This window comes from Portunus trituberculatus, chromosome 2 (assembly GCF_017591435.1).
Source record: "Portunus trituberculatus isolate SZX2019 chromosome 2, ASM1759143v1, whole genome shotgun sequence".
NCBI classification, from domain to species: Eukaryota; Metazoa; Arthropoda; class Malacostraca; order Decapoda; family Portunidae; genus Portunus; species Portunus trituberculatus.
Genome location: NC_059256.1, coordinates 6857700 through 6878984, shown reverse-complemented (window position 1 = coordinate 6878984; position 21285 = coordinate 6857700). Strand labels below are relative to the sequence as shown.

At 39.3% G+C, this 21285-nt stretch overlaps 1 protein-coding gene and 1 long non-coding RNA gene across 3 annotated transcripts; one reads left to right on the top strand and one right to left on the bottom strand.

The window, feature by feature from the left end:
• The first annotated feature begins 5046 nt into the window (after window positions 1–5046).
• Window positions 5047–18822, top strand: LOC123504112 (methionine aminopeptidase 2-like). Of its 2 annotated transcripts, XM_045254432.1 has the most exons (10): window positions 5047–5217; window positions 9199–9323; window positions 9981–9989; window positions 10259–10418; window positions 13008–13162; window positions 13793–14030; window positions 14668–14904; window positions 15176–15350; window positions 16779–16908; window positions 18510–18822. In XM_045254432.1, exons 1-10 carry the CDS (start codon window positions 5064–5066, stop codon window positions 18630–18632), a joined length of 1506 nt encoding a protein of 501 aa, XP_045110367.1. In that variant the 5' UTR covers window positions 5047–5063; the 3' UTR covers window positions 18633–18822. The 2 variants fall into 2 exon arrangements, with proteins under 2 accessions (XP_045110367.1, XP_045110376.1); XM_045254441.1 differs by lacking the exon at window positions 9981–9989 and having other exon boundaries at window positions 18510–18739.
• On the bottom strand, window positions 10941–12301 carry LOC123504123. Its single transcript, XR_006674708.1, has 3 exons — window positions 12247–12301; window positions 11127–11265; window positions 10941–10989 (listed from the first exon to the last, which is right to left on the bottom strand). It is a non-coding gene; the product is annotated as an uncharacterized LOC123504123 (long non-coding RNA).
• Window positions 18823–21285: the final 2463 nt, after the last annotated feature.

Genomic DNA, 21285 nt, shown 5'->3' with positions numbered 1-21285 from the left:
TTTTTTATTTATTTATTTATTTTTTTTTCAAGATGATCAATGGATTAGTAGAATTTTTTTTAGCACAAATATAAATTGCTGATAGTTCGGCATGCAGTATTCTCCGCACCTCAGTGACGTATTGGAGGAGTTTGTGTGTGTGTCTATTGCGTTTTGTTCCTTTCGAGTTATTTCCGTTTGGTTTGTGTCATAAGTGTGTTTTTATTAGAATTCTTGGTGTTTTTCTTTTTTTTTTTTAGTGTTTATATTCTCTATTCTCTCTTAGCCAATTCTCTATGTATTGTATCTTTATTAAGCTTATTTCTTTATCTTAATTTTCTATATTTTCTTTTTCTGTGCATTCATTCTTATCTCCCTTTCTTCCTTCAAATATTGTTATGCATTTTCTTTTTCCTCATAAATCTTTTCACATATTTTTGCTCTATTTTCCTCTCATTGTATTTTCTCATTTTCAGATTGTCATTCATGTATTTCTGCCTTTCTTGTATTTTTTCTCATTTTCACTTTTTTTTTCTCATTGTACTTTTAGTTTCTCAATTGTACTTACTATAGTTTCATTTCAACATAATGTAACTGTATCAATTTACTCTTTACTTTTTACTTATTTTCTATCCTGTTTATGCTAATTTGAAAATACATATGCAAAGAATGTATGAATAAAGACACTGACGAAAAAAACAAATTATTTCTTTCCATATGCATCTTTAGAGAGAGAGAGAGAGACTGGTTGACATACTGGCTGACTGTGTGTGTGTGTGTGTGTGTGTCAAGTCTCTACCCATCTTCATTGAATCAGACATCACTTCCGTAGGGTGCTCTGACGTTCAACGCGCGTGTGTGTGTGTGTGTGTGTGCGGGACTAATGTCATATGTTGCTACCTACAATGGCTGGCTGAGGAGCTCGGTGTATGCATGGCAGTGAATGTGAGCGTGTTTTTCCACCATTAATCAGCACATTCAGTCTGTTGTGGTGGCAGGAAGTGGGCAGTTTAGCACCTACACTACTACTACATTTAAGAAGTCTCTGGTTGAGTTAACACGAGGTTTTAAGTGTCTTCAGCCTCGTTCTCACCGCTGGAATGTTACATCTCTTGCTATCTTCTAACATTATTTTCATCCTAGCTGCTCTTCTGATCTTACTAACTGTATGCCTTCCTTCCTCCCCCAACCCTGGCTGCACCTCGCTTCCTCTCATTCCTACTCTTTAATGCAAGAATTAACCAATACTCAATCATATTTTTCCCTGGTAAACTGAAACTCCCTGCCTGTGTCTGTCTTTCCATCTTTCTATGCGATGATGGTGGTTTGTGCGTGTTATTTGAAGGTGGAAGAATTTGTTGGTGGATGGATGTGTCGCTGTACACTGCCGTGAGTGGAGTGTTGGTGGTGAGAGGTGATTTGTGGTGGATTATGGTTGAAGTAGACAGTGACACGGACCGGGGCTGCCTGTGTGTGGTGGTGGTGGATGACATCATGGCAAGCGGCGCTGAGGCAGGCCAGGCGCCGCTCACAACCACGAATAGTAATAGTACTAGTCTTGGTGAGTGAAAAGACACTCATATGTGGGTGAATTGACTCATTTGTGGGTGTGGTGGCGTGGGCGGCGGTGTGGGGTGAGAGGTCTTGAGATCCGGGAGGTTAAATAATGGGTGAAGTCCACAGAGAGTGTCCGCACTTAGTATACATGCCATTAGAATAGAGGATTATTTATTGATGTAATTATTTATTTGCTTTGTTCTGTTGCATGACATTTATTTGCTTTGTTTTTGTTATAGAGCAGTCCACAGTGGGAGTAAATGGAGAGGAAGTGGCTTGTGTTGGGTTGGTTTGTCCGAGCTGGACCGTTGCGGTGGCGAGTGGCGGCTACCACCGTCCACCGCCCAGCGCCCACCACACTGACTGTCAAGTCAGTTTTGGCGGCGCAAGTGTCAGCGGTGGTGGTGGATAGGTGGGTGGCGAGAAGTGACCAGTCTGTTGGGTCTGGCTATACTGTTTGTTGTGCTGTGTCAGTGTACAGTATGGCTTGTTGGTGCTGTGGTGTGTAGTGTTTAACGCTGTCTTATACTGTCTGTACATGGAGATACATTTTAACAACGCCGCCGCCCATCTACCCACCACTTAAACACACACAGTGGTTTGCGGCGCCTAAATAAAAATCCAAAATACACACACACAGTGGAGGATACAACCCTTGCAGTGACGTACAAGCAACAACACACTGCAGTGAACACCGAAGTGGTAGTGGTGATGTGACGGATACCTCAGCATGTCACGCTCCTAACTCGCCCCAACACACTCCAAGGTAACCTCCAGCACACAGTGGTAGTGAATCAACACCTTCAGACACTTAAAAGCCGCGAAAATGCAAGTTTTGCGTGAGTACACCGAGGGGTGGGCAGAGGCGGTGGGCATGTCTCAGCCATTATGTGGTTTGTTTGTTACTTATTGTAGGCCAGACATGTCACAAAGTGGAGCCACAGACACAATCTTTCACGTCAGCTGTTCAGATACATCCGCATTGCCAGCTTTGTGTGTCAGGAAGGCCCAGACAGGTGAAATAGCTGGCGGCGACCGGCACTCCTGGGCGGCCATCTTGGTGACGTCATCAAGATGGCCGCCCGGCCTACCCCAGCCCGCCCATTTCGAGCATTTATTTTAATTTCCCCTCAGCTCACTTATTTCGCCTCACAAGTCAGTTTTGATGGTGTCTACGTGTATTTGTGAGTGTTTGGAGTGTGTTTCATGCTTGTGTTGCGTGAAACACGGTGACTTAGAGGCTGTTTATGGCTTAGATAAGAGCCCAGTTTCCTTTACAAATTTTCCAACTACGTATGTTTGATTTTTTGTTTCCAGGTGTAATGAAGTGTTTGTGTTTTCAAAGAATAGTTTGTGATGGTTTAAGTGTGTTTCGCTCCTGACAAGGTAAATATGTGGACTTTGAGAGTGATTTACAGCGCCGTTAAAGTGTGTAAAAGTGACACATACAAAAGATGTTATTTTTTTGTTTCCGCGTGCTGACAAGTTTTGAAATGTTGTGAATGTTGTTCATATTTTTAAAAAGTGTTTTCGATCCTGTTGAATGAAGTTGGTGGGCTTTAGAATTGTTTTTGAGCATGTCGATGTTATAACACTTTTATTTGTGGTATTTTTGAAATATTTTCTTATTGCTCAGCCTGGCAATGCTTTTCATATTTTGGAAGTTAGTTTTGATTGGTGACAAGTCACAATTTCATAAGCATTCGTGTCCAGCTGCCGTTTTGCGAGTCGACATTTTCAAAATGGTTTGCGTAACGTAAATATGTGACGTCATCAACGGGGGTGGGGGTGGCGTCCCGGAGCTGGACCCAGACCCAGACCCAGACCTGGGCCCCCTCCCGCCCACACAATGCATGCGTGTTTGTGTTGCATTGTACGTATGCTGATGCTGTGTGTGTGTGTGTGTGTGTGTGTGTGTGTGTGTGTGTGTGTGTGTGTGTGGGTCTGTTTTTCATCGAACACAAGGTGTGTGTGTGTGTGTGTGTGTGTGTGTGTGTGTGTGTGCGCGCGCGCGTATGTGTGTGTGTGTGTGTGTGTGTGTGTTATTGTATAGTTTTAATTTTAATGAAAATATCTGGACTACGGAATGTGACACATGTAATGCTATATGTACACCTTAATTTACTAATAAGTGTTTGTGAAAAGAATATTGTACTTGCTGTGGTCAATAAAACTAACTAACTAACTGTGTGTGTGTGTGTGTAATTCACTGTTTGATCTGCTGCAGTGTGTGACGAGACAGCCAGACGTTACCCTACGGAACGAGCTCAGAGCTCATTGTTTCCGATCTTGGGCTAGGTCTGAGACCAGGCACACACCACACACCGGGACAACAAGGTCACAACTCCTCCATTTACATCCCGTACCTACTCACTGCTAGGTGAACACTGAACACTGAACAGGGGCTACACGTGAAAGGAGACACACCCAAATATCTCCACCCGGCCGGGGAATCGAACCCCGGTCATCTGGCTTGTGAAACCAGCGCTCTAACCACTGAGCTACCGGGCCGTGTGTGTGTGTGTTGGTCTGTTTTTCATCGAACACAAGGTGTGTGTGTGTGTGTGTGTGTGTGTGTTGGTCTGTTTTTCATCGAACACAAGGTGTGTGTGTGTGTGTGTGTGTGTGTGTGTGTGTGTGTGTGTGTGTTGGTCTGTTTTTCATCGAACACAAGTGTGTGTGTGTGTGTGTGTTGGTCTGTTTTTCATCGAACACAAGGTGTGTGTGTGTTGGTCTGTTTTTCATCGAACACAAGGTGTGTGTGTGTGTGTGTGTGTGTGTTGGTCTGTTTTTCATCGAACACAAGGTGTGTGTGTGTGTGTTGGTCTGTTTTTCATCGAACACAAGGTGTGTGTGTGTGTGTGTGTGTGTGTTGTGTTTTCATCGAACACAAGGTGTGTGTGTGTGTGTGTGTGTGTGTGTGTGTTGGTCTGTTTTTCATCGAACACAAGGTGTGTGTGTGTGTGTGTGGGTCTGTTTTTCATCGAACACAAGGTGTGTGTGTGTGTGGGTCTGTTTTTCATCGAACACAAGGTGTGTGTGTGTGTTGGTCTGTTTTTCATCGAACACAAGGTGTGTGTGTGTGTGTGTGTGTTGGTCTGTTTTTTATCGAACACAAGGTGTGTGTGTGTGTGTGTGTGTGGGAGGGGGCAGAGAGTGACTCCAGTGTGCTCTGGCTCGCCCCCACTTTAAATTTCTGAAACGCTTCTGCAGCTCGCCTCCACTGCTTTCAGAAGACACTGCGTCAGCTTACACAAGCTTTTGATGTTATGGTCTAGTGACTCTAGTCTCATATTTTTTATACACATAGCATAGGCTTCTTAATTCAATTTAAAAACCAGCTTGTAAACCAAAATATCAACATCGATACAAAAACCCACAAACAAGATAAACAAACCCTAACACATACCCACAAACAAACTAAAATATAAATTAGGTCATTTTATACCATCTTACACCCCCAAAACAGCCGCAAAATAATAAAATAACAATTAAATGAGACCCGAAGCCGAACTCTCTACATTAAGATGGCGGCCGCCGTGGTGAACAACGTTGGTGTGAGTGAGGACAAACACAGCTATGGGGAGGAAGATGAACCGGAGAAACTGGACCAGCTAGGCGACGGGACAGCACCTGAGGAAGCCAAGAAGAAGAAAAAGAAGAAGAAGAAGAAGAAGGCAGGCAAGTAAAGAAAGGAGAAGAGAAATTAAATACCTCCTTGTTTGGGATCCCTCCTCGTGCTGGTCGCCTTGTTTATTTTTAATTTTTTCTCTTGTTTTCCGTGTTTGTTTCTGTTCCTTATTTGGTGTGGGTGTGTGGTAGGCCTATAAGAATACCTGAGGCCTATTGGGTGTCATAATTAAGTCGTAGTCATTGAAATATTGCAGAAATGAATGATAAAGTATTTCAAGGGTCAATATTTTTTACGTTTTTTGCATTTTTGTAAATGTTAGCGTGTATTTTTAAGTTTTTGTGTTGGGGTGGGTGTGTGGTAGGCCTAAAAGAATACCTGAGGCCTATTGTGTGTCATAATTAAGCTGTAATCATTAAATTATTGCTGAAAACAATGTGGAAGTATTTTTAGGGTAAATTTTTATCGTTTTAGCATTTTTATATGTGTTAGCGTGTATATTTCAGTTTTTTGCTTGGTGTCGGTGTGTGTTAGGCCTATAAGAATACCTGAGGCCTATTGTGTGTCATAATTAAGCTGTGGCCATTGAAATATTGCTGAAAATAATGTGGAGGCATATTGCGTGTATTTTTATTTGTGTTTTCGTGTTAGTTTCAGGATTTTGCATGGTGTGAGTGTGCAGTAAGCCTATAAGATTACTTGAGGCCTATGGGTGTCATAATTATCTCATAGTCCTTGAAATATCCCTGAAAATAATGGTATAATTTTGGGTCAATAATCTTATCTATTTTGTGATTTTTATCCTTGTTACTCTCTTTATTTGTGTTTTTGGTTTGGTGTGGGTGTGTGCTAGGCCTATGAGAATACTGGAGGCCTATTGGGTGTCATAATTAAGCTGTAGTTATTGAAATATTGTTAGAAATAATGTGATGCTATATTTTGTGGCCTAATAATTCTCTCTCTCTCTCTCTCTCTCTCTCTCTCTCTCTCTCTCTCTCTCTCTCTCTCTCTCTCTCTCTCTCTTTGTTACCATGTTTGTTTCAGGTTTTTCCTTGTGTGTGAGTGTGTGCTAGGCCTATAAGAATTCCTGAGGCCTATAAGGTGTCACGTTTAAGCTGTCGTCACTGAAATATTGCTGGAAATAATGTGATGTTAGATTTTGTGGTCAAATTATCTTATCTTTGCATTTTTACCTGTTACAATGTTTGTTTATATTTCTTGCTTGGTGGTGTGTGCTAGGCCTATAGGAATACCTGAGGCCTATTGAGTATCATAATTAAGCTGTAGTTATTGAAATATAGCTAGGAAATATATGATGGTATTTTAGGGTCTTTTTGCAGGTTTTTCCTTGTGTGTGGGTGTGTTCTAGGCCTATAGGAATACCTGAGGCCTATTGGGTGTCATAATTAAGCTGTAGTTATTGAAATATTGCTGGAAATAACTTAGAAGCAAGGGAGAGAGAGAGAGAGAGAGAGAGAGAGAGGTTAGATTAGGTTGAATGTAAGTAATGAAAGGCAAAGGAGAGAGAAATTGTAAGAAAAAAAAAAGAAAAGAAATAGAGATGAGAGAGAGAGAGAGAGAATTAATGTAAGAAAAAGTTAGTTAGTGTGTGTGTGTGTGTGTGTGTGTGTGTGTGTGTGTGGTTAGGTTAGAGGAGGAGGAAGAGGAGAATAGAAGAAGAGAAGGAGGAGGAAGAGGAGATAGGAGAACAGAGAAGGGTAAAAATAGAACCTGGTGAAGAAATGATAAGGAAATAGAATGAGAAGAGAGAGAAAATGACTATAGTGTGTCTGTCTGTTTGTCTGTCTGTCTGTCTGTCTTAAAGGAAGAAAACCAAGAAAATTAAAGATAAGGAGAATAATAAGAGGAAAAAAAATAAAGTTGAAAAAATAAGAGAATTAAAAATATCTAGAATGATCAGAAAAAATAATTAATTACATGTATTTCTCAGTTTGTGTGTCAAGAATATGTAATTTTGGAATAACTGAGATAAAAACCTTAGTCATTTTATTCATATTCCACAGATTACTTAGAATTAAATATGAAATGCAATCATGAGAGGAAAAATAATTAATTACAGGCATTTCTTAATTTATGCATGTCAAGAATAGAACTATGTGATTTTGGAATAGCTTAGTGATTTTATTCATATTCCACAGATTACTTAGAATTAAAGATGAAATGCAATCATGAGAGGAAAAATAATTAATTACAGGCATTTCTTAATTTATGCGTGTCAAGAATATGTGATTTTGGAATAGCTTAGTGATAAACCTTAGTGATTTTATTCATATTCCACAGATTACTTAGAATTAAAGATGAAATACAATAATAAGAGGAAAAATAATTAATTACAGGTATTTCTTAATTTATGCGTGTCAAGAATATGGATTTTGGAATAACTGAGATAAAAACCTTAGTCATTTTATTCATATTTCACAGATTACTTAGAATTAAAGATAAAATACAATAATAAGAGGAAAAATAATTAATTACAGGTATTTCTTAATTTATGCTTGTCAAGAATATGTGATTTTGGAATAGCTGAGATAAAAACCTTAGTCATTTTATTCATATTTCACAGATTACTTAGAATTAAAGATGAAATACAATAATAAGAGGAAAAATAATTAATTACAGGTATTTCTCAATTTATGCGTGTCAAGAATATGTGATTTTGGAATAACTGAGATAAAAACCTTAGTCATTTTATTCATATTTCACAGATTACTTAGAATTAAAGATAAAATACAATAATAAGAGGAAATATAATTAATTACAGGTATTTCTTAATTTATGTGTGTTTAGAATTGTGATTTTGGAAGAACTGAGAGAAAATTCTGAGTCATTTTATTCATATTTCGCAGATTACTTAGAATAACAGTGTCAGGAAAAGTAAGTGGTACAGCTGACTTAGTTCTATGATGTGGCTTCCAGGTGTTCCCCATGTATGTGTCTGTGCGTCCCTGTGTGTACCATGTGTGTGTCTGTGTCCCTGTGTGTGTCTGTGTCCCTGTGTGTGTCTGTGTCCCTGTGTGTACCATGTGTGTGTCTGTGTGTACCATGTGTGTCTGTGTGTCCCTGTGTGTACTATGTGTGTGTGTCTGTGTGTCCCGTGTGTACCATGTGTGTGTGTCTGTGTGTCCCTGTGTGTACCATGTGTGTGTGTGTGCATCCCTGTGTGTACCATGTGTGTGTCTGTGTGTACCACCAAGGTGCTTCACGCTTGTTTGTGTACAGTTTAACCCCTTCAGTACTGGGACACATTTTTACCTTGAGATTTGTGTACCATTAGACCATTTTATTGACATTAGCAGAAAGATTAATGGCCACGGTATTCATTATTTTAACCCCTTCAGTGCTGGGATGCATTTTTACCCTGAGATTTGTGTACAATTAGACCATTTTATTGACATTAGCAAGGGTCTATGGAGGGCACAAGATTAATGGCCACAGTCTTCACTATTTTAACCCCTTCAGTACTGGGACACATTTTTACCTTGAGATTTGTGTACCATTAGACCATTTTATTGACATTAGCAAGGGTGTGTATGGAGGGCACAAGATTAATGGCCACAGTCTTCACTATTTTAACCCCCCGCATGAGTTTCTGAAGCTTTAGAAAGTCACCAAATAGTCACCAGAGTGAATACAAAAACACAGCATGGTCAGTAATCATGTTCACACTTGGCGTTTTTTACATTGCGTGACTCCTTCAGGAACATGTCTTGCAGAAATTGAGATATCCGTGTATGAAAGAGAAATGTGACAAAGGTTGGTGTGTTTGTGTGTCTGTCAGAGTGAGAGAGAGAGAGAGGTCCTTTGAAATATATGTATCTTTTATTTGAGGATAAAAAGATGTTTCTGTGTGTGTGTGTGTGTGTGTGTGTGTGTGTGTGTGTGTGTGTGTGTCCATGTCCGGGTGTATGTGTAAAGGAACAAGAGAAAGAGAATTATATAAAAGAAAAATTATGTTTGTGTGTGTGTGTGTGTGTGTGTGTGTGTGTGTCTAAGCATGGTGTCTCTTGCAGCGGGTGGAGTGAGTTCGGTCAATGTGCCAGATGGTGAGGCAGATGCGGCGGCAGCGGCGGCGCAGAATGGCATCACCACGGCACTCGCCAACACACACCTGGAGGGAGACGAAGAGGAGGACGAGGTGTGTTGTTGTTCTTGTTGTTGTTGTTGTTGTTGTTGTTGTTGTTGTTGTTGTTGTTGTTCTTCTTCTTCTTCTTCTTCTTCTTCTTCTTCTTCTTCTTCTTCTTCTTCTTCTTCTTCTTCTTCTTCTTCTTCTTCTTCTTCTTCTTCTTCTTCTTCTTCTTCTTCTTCTTCTTCTTCATCTTCTTTCTTCTTCTTCTTCTTCTTCTTCTTCTTCTTCTTCTTCTTCATATTCTTCTTCTTCTTCTTTTCTTCTTCTTGTTTATTTTATTTTGTTTTATTTATTTTGTTTTTTCTGTTTTTTCTGTTGATGTTTCTCTTTTTCTCTTATTTTTCTTTCTTTTTCTCACTTTTTTTTTTTTTTTTTGTTCTGCCTTTCTTTTATGTCTTTGTTCTCATTTTTTTTGTTTTTTTCTTGTTTTTATTTCATTCTTTGCTCTTTTTGTCTTATTTTTCTATTTTTGTCTCTGTCTGTCTGTCTGTCTGTCTGTCTGTCTGTCTGTCTCTTAAATTACCAACTGAAGATAAAAGTATATATTTTATGAGAAATTATTATTATTATTATTATTATTATTGTTATTATTGTTGTTGTTGTTGTTGTTGTTGTTGTTGTTGTTGTTTATTGCAAAGTATTACAGAATGTTCTATTGCTTTTCAGCCAGTTAAGGTAAAACAGTGTTCTGCTACTACTACTACTACTACTACTACTACTACTACTACTACTACTACTACTACTACTACTACTACTACTACTACTACTACTACTATTAATACTAGTTCTACTGCTGTGTTTACTACTACTACTACTACTACTACTACTACTACTACTACTACTACTACTATCATTATTAATACTAGTTCTACTACCACTACTACTAGGACACAATCAAATATTTAAACCAGTCATAAAAAAATTATTATTATTATTATTGTCAGGCTGAGGGTGAAGGAGGTGCCAGCAAGAAGAAGAAGAAGAACAAGAAGAAGAAGAAGGGAGGAGGAGGAGGAGGAGGTGGAGGTGGAGGAGGAGGAGGGAAGGGTCCATTGAAGCAGACTGATCCTCCAACTATACCCATTGTGGATCTCTTCCCTGATGGTAAAGATAGCTCTCTCTCTCTCTCTCTCTCTCTCTCTCTCTCTCTCTCTCTCTCTCTCTCTCTCTCTCGCTCTCTCTCTGTCTCTCATTTTCCTGTTTTTTATTTATATATTTTTTTTGTCCTGTTTATTGACATTTATTATTGTTCTCGAGTTACGTCTTTCATTTAATCAGTTGTTGTTCAGAGTGTAAGTGTTGTCTGTAGTGTCTGGAGTTTGTGTGTGTTGGTTTGACTCTTACAGGTTGTCAGGATGGATAGAAAGAAAGAAGAAAAGAAATTTAGTGTAACCCAATATACCTTGACAGATTTTAACGTAACCTTGAGTGTGTTGTCATGGCTAGTGTTTGAAGTATATGTGTGTGTTGATTGGTTGTCAGGATAGAGAGAAAAAAAAGAAAGAAAGAAAAGAAGAGATTTAGTGTAACCTGATATACCTAAGCAGATTTTAACGTAACCTTGAGTGTGTTGTCATGGCTAGTGTTTGAAGTATGTGTGTGTTTATTGCTTGTCAGGATAGAGAGAAAAAAAAAGAAAGAAAGAAAAGAAGAGATTTAGTGTAACCCAATATACCTTGACAGATTTTAACGTAACCTTGAGTGTGTTGTCATGGCTAGTGTTTGAAGTGTGTGTGTGTTAATTGCTTGTCAGGATAGAGAGAAAAAAAAAAGAAAGAAAAGAATTAGAGAGAGAAAGAGAGAGAGATATACCTAAGCAGATTTTAACGTAACCTTGAGTGTGTTGTCATGGCTAGTGTTTGAAGTATGTGTGTGTTAATTGCTTGTCAGGATAGAGAGGAAGAAAAGGAAGAAAGAAAGAAAAGAAGAGATTTAGTGTAACCTAATATACCTTGACACAGAGGTTCCCAAACTTTACCATGCTAAGGACCCCCCAGATATTTAAGTCCCATCCGAGGACCCCCAGCCAATCAGAAGTTACTATTACCATACCAAGGTACCCATTATATGATTACAATGCAGTAAATTTACTATTTGCATATTCCTACACGAAGAAAGTCTTAAAATAAACATTTGAAATATTTTCAAAAAAGTCTGACGACACATGGCGCAATCGCTGAATTTTAAGTGCTTAAGTGTTTTGTTTAAGTGTTAGTGAGAAGAAGAAAACAAAAGGGAAGTTATTTGTGATCAATTCAAGTAGTGAGTCATTTTTTATATAATTAATTCCATACTTAAGATTACTTAAAGATAATAATACTACTTATAATTTCCTTTCTAGACTTAAATCATTCCTACATATTTGAGCATTACACTACGTCGTAATAAATTCAAATTAACCCTTAAACCTCGGGGACTTTAAGACTTTTCACTCGCGCTAACTCGGGAGGTTTGGCGAGAAACACACAAAATAGCTTGTATTCACATACTGATTATACTAGGAAATTCAATAAAGAGTGAGTACAAATGATATTATGTCCACAACCGACTCTTCCTCTTTGCAATGCAAAAAACCAGAAGCATCTAGATGCTATGGTTACCAAAATATCACAGGTTGAATGAGGTGCTATCATCGGTGTGCGTGGCGATCGGCTGCGCCGGCACCTGGCTAAAGTGAAAGAAAACGGGTACCTTCTATCCTCTCTCCTAAGGTTGGCGGGAGAAGTAGCGGACCCCCTAGGACCTTCTCAGGGACCCCCAGGGGTCCGGGGACCCCAGTTTGGGAACCACTGCCTTGACAGATTTTAACGTAACCTTGAGTGTGTTGTCATGGCTAGTGTTTGAAGTATGTGTGTGTTAATTGCTTGTCAGGATAGAGAGGAAGAAAAGGAAGAAAGAAAGAAAAGAAGAGATTTAGTGTAACCTAATATACCTAAGCAGATTTTAACGTAACCTTGAGTGTGTTGTCATGGCTAGTGTTTGAAGTATGTGTGTGTTAATTGCTTGTCAGGATAGAAAGAGAAAAAAAAGAAAGAAAGAAAAGAAGAGATTTAGTGTAACCTGATATACCTTGACAGATTTTAACGTAACCTTGAGTGTGTTGTCATGGCTAGTGTTTGAAGTATGTGTGTGTTTATTTGACTTACTGGTTGTCATGATAGAGAGAAAGAGAAAAGGAGAAATTTAGTGTAATCCAATATACTGAAGCAGATTTATTGTCATGGTTAGTGTATGAAATTTGTGTGTGTTGGTTTGGCACTTGTCAGGATTGGTAGAAAGAAAGAAAATAGAAAGGATATTCAGTCTAAGGTAATTTGATCCTACTTCACTGATTTTAACGTAACTTAATGTAATGTACCCTGAGAGAGGAGAAAAAAAGATAGTTAGTTTAAGGTGATTTAATATGACTTAGGTTAGGTTAGAGAAAAGCTATTCAATCTAAGCTAATATAACCTAACTTGACTGATTTTAACTTAATGTAACAACGTAAAGAGAAGATAAAAAAAATAGTCACTCTTAAGGTAATTTGACATAACTTCACTAATTTTAACCTAACCTAACCTAGCTTAAACCTTAATCTTGCCCACTGCACCCTACCTACTCCCCCACCAGAGAGAGAGAGAGAGAGAGAAAAAATCACCCCAGAGGAAGAGAGAGAGAGAGAACTAACCTAACCTAACCAAACCCCCCCAGGCAACCTTCCCGAGGGTGAGATTTGTGAGTACAAGCTGAAGCAGGACGGGCGCACAGCAATGAACCGCATGACCTCGGCGGAGAAGAAGGCACTGGAGACGTCTTATGAGGACATGTACAGAGAGATCAGGATTGGCGCAGAGGTTCACCGCACGGTACGAGGGAGAGAGAGAGGGGAGGGAGGGAGGGTGAGGGAAAGGGAGAGAGGAGAGAGAGAGAGAGAGAGAGAGTGGGGGGTGTTTAAAGAGTGTTGTCAGAGAAGGATGAAAAATGATGTGTTGTAGAGTAAGAGAGAAATTTTGTCTTTTCAAGGGAAGGGAGGAGGGGAGAGAGAGAGATTTTGAAGTGTGTTTGTCAGAGAAGGCTTAAAATTATGTGTTTTAGAGCAAGACAGAGATTTTATATGTGATTTCAAGGGAGAGAGAGAGAGATTGAGTGAATTTGAAGTGTGTTTGTCAAAGAGAAAGATAATAAATAATGTGTTTTGGAGCAAGATAGAGATTTTATGTGTGTTCAAGGAAGAGAGAGAGAGAGTGAATTTGAAGTGTGTTTGTCAAAGAGAAAGATAAAACTCTGGAACTCACTGCCTACTTCTGTGTTTCCACCTTCCTATGACTTGACTTCATTTAAGAGGGAGGTATCACTATCAACACACCTTTTATTGCAACTATCAAACTTAAGAGGACTGACAACTAAGATTTATTCTCCTATTATATTCCGTTACCCTAGGCTGGCATTTCCTTCTTACACAATAAAAAAAACGAGAAAAATAATAATCTTTTCAGACGCGCCAGTACTTCCAGCGTTCGGTCAAGCCAGGGATGACAATGTTGGAGATCTGCAGCATGATAGAGGAGACAAACCGCAAGCTGATCAAGGAGAACGGACTGGAGGCAGGGCTGGCTTTCCCTACCGGCTGTTCCCTCAACCACTGCGCTGCCCACTACACCCCTAACGCCGGCGACACCACTGTCTTGTCCTACGATGATGTGTGCAAGATTGACTATGGCGTTCATGTTAATGGTGAGTTTGGGGTGTTTCTATGGTGTTGTGGGGTGTGGGAGGGAGTGTTTGGTTAGTGTGAGAGAGAGAGGGGAAATTATTTTTTTGTAAGAGATATTTTTAATGTTTTGTAAGAGAGAGAGATTTTAGTGTGTTTGCAAGAGAAGATAGATTTCTAGTGTTTGTAAAAGAAAGATCAAAATAATGTGTTTTAGAGCAAGAGAGAGAGAGAGAGAAGCTATGTTTGGTTGTCTGTGTATGTGTGAAAGAAAAAAAATTTGTTGCATTTTGTAAGATAGAGATTTCAAGCATGTTTTGAGAATGAGAGAGAGAGAGAGAGAGTGAGTGAGTGAGTGAGTGAGTGAGTGGCTTTCCCTACCTAATGCCAGGGACACCAGTATGTTTTCCTGTGATGACATGTGCAAGATTGACTATGGTGTGCATGTTAATGGTGAGTTTGGGGTGTTTTGTGGGTGTGGGTTAGTGAGAGAGAGAGAGATATTTTAAGTGTGCTTATAAAAGAGAAAGGTTGAAAAAAAAAATGTGTTTTAGAGCGATGGAGAGAGAGAGAGCAAAACATACACGAACTAACAAAAACACAATCACTCACAACCTCCACACCTGAACCTAACCTAATCTAACCCCCCAAAACCTACAGGCCGTGTGATCGACTGTGCCTTCACCCTGACCTTTGACCCCAAGTATGACAAGCTGGTGGAGGCAGTGAGGGCAGCCACCAACACGGGCATTAGGGAGGCAGGGATCGACGCCAGGCTGTGTGACATTGGGGAGGCCATCCAGGAGACTATGGAGAGCTATGAGGTGACACTGGGGGGCAAGACATACCAGGTGAAGTGCATCCGGAACCTCAATGGACACTCGATTGCGCCTTACCGTGAGTCTTGGTGGTGGTGGTTATTTTGGGTGATATATTGTGTGTGGTGCAGGTAATGAATTAATAGATAGAAATGTGTATTAACTGCTACTGCTGCTGGTGTTACTACTACTACTACTACTATTACTACTACTACAAAATTCTTCTTCTTTGTTTCTTCTTTTTTCTCTTTTTCTTCTTCATCATCATCATCTACTTCTACTTCTACTTCTTCTACTACTCCTACTCCCACCACCACCACCACCATTAACCCCTCTCCCTCTCCCCACAGGCATCCACGCAGGCAAGACCGTCCCCATAGTGAAGGGTGGGGAGGCGGAGATCATGGAGGAGAATGAAGTGTACGCCATTGAGACCTTCGGGTCGACGGGGAGGGGCTACGTGCATGACGACATGGAGACCTCACACTACATGAAGAATTATGATGTGGGCCACGTGCCACTCAGGTGAGATTAGGTTAATTAAGTGTGTGTGTGTGTGGTGTGGTTTTTATTTATTTTATTTATTTGTTTTATTTATTTTATTTATTTATTTTATTTATTTATTTTTTTTTTAGTGTGTGTGTGTGTGTCTGGTGTGTTTTTCTTTTTAGTGTGTGTATTTACCTAGTTGTAGTTTTCCAGGGCCTGGGCTTTACGCTGGTGTGGCCCCGTCTCCATATCTACACTTATCCAATCTTTCTTTCAAGCTCTGCACACTCGTTGGTGACACCACTTCCTCACTCAAACTGTTCCACGTCTCAACACATCTTTGCGGGAAACTATATTTTTTAACATCTCTCAGACACCTTCCCTTCCTCAGCTTTTTACTATGCGATCTTGTGCTTCGGATGTCATATTCTTCTCTCAGGATCAGTTTCTCATTCTCCACTTGGTCCATTCCGTTGATCAATTTATAAACTTGTATCAGATCCCCTCTCTCTCTCTCTCTCTCTCTCTCTCTCTCTCTCTCTCTCTCTCTCTCTCTCTCTCTCTCTCTCTCTCTCTCTCTCTCTCTCTCTCTCTCTCTCTCTCTCTCTCTCTCTCTCTCTCTCTCTCTCTCTCTCTCTCTCTCTCTCTCTCTCTCTCTCTCTCTCTCTCTCTCTCTCTCTCTCTCTCTCTCTCTCTCTCTCTCTCTCTCTCTCTCTCTCTCTCTCTCTCTCTCTCTCTTCTTTGTTCCAGGGTTGGTAGATCCATAGCCTTTAGTCTCTCCTCATATGTCATCCCTTCAAATTCTGGAACCATTCTTGTAGCCATTTTTTGTAGTCTCTCCAACTTCCTTATGTGTTTCTTTTTATGAGGGGTCCACACTACTCCTGCATATTCCAATCTGGGTCTTATTATAGTACTTATCAATTTCTTCATCATTTCTTTGTCCATGTAGTGAAATGCTAATCCAATATTCCTTAGCAAATTATATGTCTCTATTTGTGTGTGTGTGCGTGTGTTTCTCCGCACTCCGTGAAGAGTTACGCTGTGGGCCATGCACTGATAAGGTTAGGTTTGGGGTATTTAATTATTTATTTCTTCAAATTTATTTTATTTTATTTATGTATATGTTTTATCTTTTTATTTATTTATTTATTTATTTATTAGGTAGGTTGACTTAGGATAGGGTGTTTTGTAAGTTACATCAGGTTTATTTATTTATTTTATTTTATTTATTTATTTTTTTTTCTTGCTAGTTTGGATTAAAGAGTAAAGTTGGATTAGGTTAGGTTAAGTTTGAAGGGGTGGGATTAATTCTGTTAGTGTGTTTGTAGTGATTGGTTAGGTTCAGAGAGGCTAGACTCAATTTTGGTTAGATGAAATTAAAAGTTGTGTTAGGTTAGGTTAAGTTAAGGTCCACCACCACCACCACTACTGCCTTACCCTCTCCCTCTCTCCATCTCCCAGGCTGACCAAATCAAAGCACCTTCTAAACGTGATCAACAACAACTTTGGCACCCTGGCATTCTGTCGGCGCTGGCTGGACCGTTTGGGGGAGAGCAAGTATCTCATGGCTCTCAAGGACTTGTGTGAGAAGGTAATGCTCTCTCTCTCTCTCTCTCTCTCTCTCTCTCTCTCTCTCTCTCTCTCTCTCTCTCTCTCTCTCTCTCTCTCTCTCTCTCTCTCTCTCTCTCTCTCTCTCTCTCTCTCTCTCTCAAGCATAATATAAAAAAAGTCAATGTTTACTATAAAAAAAACAAGTTAAATATTGATGATACTTCATGGTAATATTTCTAATGCTGTTCGCTACTACTGTAGATAGCAATAGTAGCCTTTTATTATGTAAGAAGGGAAACTGACCAAGGGCATTAGAAAGTAGAAAAGGCCCATTTGATTACCAGACCCCTTAGAGATCAATAGAGTTAGCCACAATAAAGGGAGCAATGTGTTGACACCTCCCTCTTGAAAGAAGTGAAGTGGTAGGAAGGTGGAAACACAGAAGCAGGCAGGGAGTTCCAGAGTGTGCCAGAGAAAGGTGTGAAGGATTGAGAGTACTGGTTAACTCTTGCATTAGAGAGGTGGACAGAATAGTGGTGAAGGATTGAGAGTACTGGTTAACTCTTGCATTTGAGAGGTGGACAGAATAGTGGTGAAGGATTGAGAGTACTGGTTAACTCTTGCATTAGAGAGGTGGACAGAATAGTGGTGAAGGATTGAGAGTACTGGTTAACTCTTGCATTAGAGAGGTGGACAGAATAGTGGTGAAGGATTGAGAGTACTGGTTAACTCTTGCATTAGAGAGGTGGACAGAATAGTGGTGAAGGATTGAGAGTACTGGTTAACTCTTGCATTAGAGAGGTGGACAGAATAGTGGTGAAGGATTGAGAGTACTGGTTAACTCTTGCATTAGAGAGGTGGACAGAATAGTGGTGAAGGATTGAGAGTACTGGTTAACTCTTGCATTAGAGAGGTGGACAGAATAGTGGTGAAGGATTGAGAGTACTGGTTAACTCTTGCATTAGAGAGGTGGACAGAATAGTGGTGAAGGATTGAGAGTACTGGTTAACTCTTGCATTAGAGAGGTGGACAGAATAGTGGTGAAGGATTGAGAGTACTGGTTAACTCTTGCATTATAGAGGTGGACAGAATAGTGGTGAGAGGAAGAAGAAAGCTTTGTCCAGTGAGGGTGAGGGGGGAGGGGAGGCATGCAATTAGCAAGATCAGTAGAGCAGTTAGCATGAAAATAGCGATAAAAGATAGCAAGAGATGCAACATTCCGGCGGTGAGAAAGAGGCTGAAGACAGTCAGTCAGAGGAGGGGAGTTGATGACATAAAAAGCTTTTGATTCCACCCTATCTAGTAAAACTGTGTAAAAAATGTGTCCCAGTACTGAAAGGGTTAAAATAGTGAAGACTGGCCATTAATCTTGTGCCCTCCATAGACCCTTCCTAATGTCAATAAAATGGTTTAATGGTGCACAAATCTCAAGGTAAAAATGTGTCCCAGTACTGAAGGGGTTAAAATAGTGAAGACTGTGGCCATTAATCTTGTGCCCTTCATAGACCCTTGCTAATGTCAATAAAATGGTCTAATGGTACACAAATCTCAAGGTAAAAATGTGTCCCAGTACTGGAGGGGTTAAAATAGTAATAGTAGTAGTATTGATCATTAGAATAACATTACTCTCTACCCCCCCAGGGCATAGTGGACCCCTACCCCCCTCTGTGTGACATCCGAGGCTGCTACACCGCCCAGTTTGAACACACCATTGTCCTGCGCCCCACTTGCAAGGAGGTGGTGACGCGTGGTGATGACTATTGATGTGGATGGTGATGATGGTGGTGATAGTGGTGGTGGTGACTGGTGAGGCTCAGAATGATGATTATGGTGACTGGTGGTGATTGGTGACTGCTGACTGCTGGTGATGACTGGTGACTGGTGATGGTGGTGGTGATGATAGTGACTTGAGACTGGTGAAGATGATGGTGACTGGTAAGACTGATGGTGGTGATGGTGATGACTACTGAAGGTGTTGTGGTGATGACTGGAAAGATGATTTGTGGTGTTTTTCTCTTTTTTTACTATTTTTTCTATTTTTATCTTATTTTATTATTATTATTATTATTATTATTTTTTTTTTTTTTTTTTTTTTTTTTTTGGATTTAAAAATTTCCATCTTCCTCATTTTTTATTGTATTTATTTATTTATTTTTGCTTTGAATTTCTAGGTATTTTTCATTTATTTATTTATTTACCTATTTTTTGCCTTAATCTATTTAAATATTCCCCTTTTTAATTGTACCTTTGATGTGTCTTGTGTGTATTCTGACCATTGTAATATATTTTAGCATTACCATTATTATTATTACTATTATTATTATTAGTTCTCATTTACCAAACTCATCTTTTGACACTAATAAATCATGCTTTTTTTTTCCCTTTCCATTATTATTATTATTATTATTATTATTATTATTTTAGTGAGAGGGAACACTGACTCAAAAAATGCACTTTCTTGCCTAAATTTTTGCCCATTGCATTGCTAGAGAGAAGATTCAGACCACACCTTGCTCAAACTCTCTCTCTCTCTCTCTCTCTCTCTCTCTCTCTCTCTCTCTCTCTCTCTCTCTCTCTCTCTCTCTCTCTCTCTCTCTCTCTCTCTCTCTCATTTTGCAAGCTAGCCATGGTTATTGAGAGAATTAAGTTAACTTTTTGCTGGTTATTAGAATTTATTGATCTATTGCTAGTGTGTGTGTGTGTGTGTGTGTGTGTGTGTGTGTGTGTGTGTGATACATTTGGACATACAGAAACCTTATGAAATATGTCTTAATGTGTTTGGAAATGTCTTAGAGTGTGTGTGTGTGGTGTGTGTGTGTGTGTGATACATTTGGACATACAGAAACCTTATGAAATATGTCTTAATGTGTTTGGAAATGTCTTAGAAAGTGTGTGTGTGTGTGTGTGTGTGTTTATGTTTGCAAAGTTAAAAAGGAAAAGATTTACTGAGTTTTCGCTTTTTGCAAGATTATAAAATGTTTCCGCATCTTATATTCAAAGAAAAATGTTTGTAAATGTATTAGAAAATCATTATTATTAATTTTTTTTTTTAACCCCTTCAGTACTGGGACACATTTTACCATGAGATTTGTGTACCATTAGACCATTTTATTGACATTAGCAAGGGTCTATGGAGGGCACAAGATTAATGGCCACAGTCTTCACTATTTTAACCCCTTCAGTACTGGGACACATCTTTACCTTGAGATTTGTGTACCATTAGACCATTTTATTGACATTAGCAAGGGTCTATGGAGGGCACAAGATTAATGGCCACAGTCTTCACTATTTTAACCCCTTCAGTACTGGGACACATTTTTACCTTGAGATTTGTGTACCATTAGACCATTTTATTGACATTAGCAAGGGTCTATGGAGGGCACAAGATTAATGGCCACAGTCTTCACTATTTTAACCCCTTCAGTACTGGGACACATTTTTACCTTGAGATTTGTGTACCATTAGACCATTTTATTGACATTAGCAAGGGTCTATGGAGGGCACAAGATTAATGGCCAGTCTTCACTATTTTAACCCCTTCAGTACTGGGACACATTTTTACCATGAGATTTGTGTACCATTAGACCATTTTATTGACATTAGCAAGGGTGTATGGAGGGCACAAGATTAATGGTCACAGTCTTCACTATTTTAACCCCTTCAATACTGGGACACATTTTTACCTTGAGATTTGTGTACCATTAGACCATTTTATTGACATTAGCAAGGGTCTATGGAGGGCACAAGATTAATGGCCAGTCTTCACTATTTTAACCCCTTCAGTACTGGGACACATTTTTACCTTGAGATTTGTGTACCATTAGACCATTTTATTGACATTAGCAAGGGTGTATGGAGGGCACAAGATCAATGGCCACAGTCTTCACTATTTTAACCCCTTCAGTACTGGGACACATTTTTACCATGAGATTTGTGAACCATTAGACCATTTTATTGACATTAGCAAGGGTCTATGGAAGGCACAAGATTAATGGCCACAGTCTTCACTATTTTAACCCCTGACATGAGTTTCTGAAGCTGTAGGAAGTCACCAAATAGTCACCACAATGAATAGGGAAAGGTGTCCCAGTACTGAAGGGGTTAGCGTGTTTTGTGAGGTTATGAAATGTTGAGAGGCACCAAATTGTAACCAGAAAATGAAATAAGACAAGATAAAAGGCAATATTCTTTTTATATGATTTTAGTAGTTTCTAAAAATGTTCCTTATGTGATGAAATGTTTTATAGTAAGGAATTGACACTGGAATATGAAAGAAAGTATAGAATTAAAAAGAAAAGAAAATCTGAGTAAATGTTTGTCGTAATGAAATGTTTAAAAATGTTTCTAAGGGGACAAAATGTTTTACAGTATAGAATTGACTCAAGAAAATAAAATAAAGAAAGAATATAATTATTGG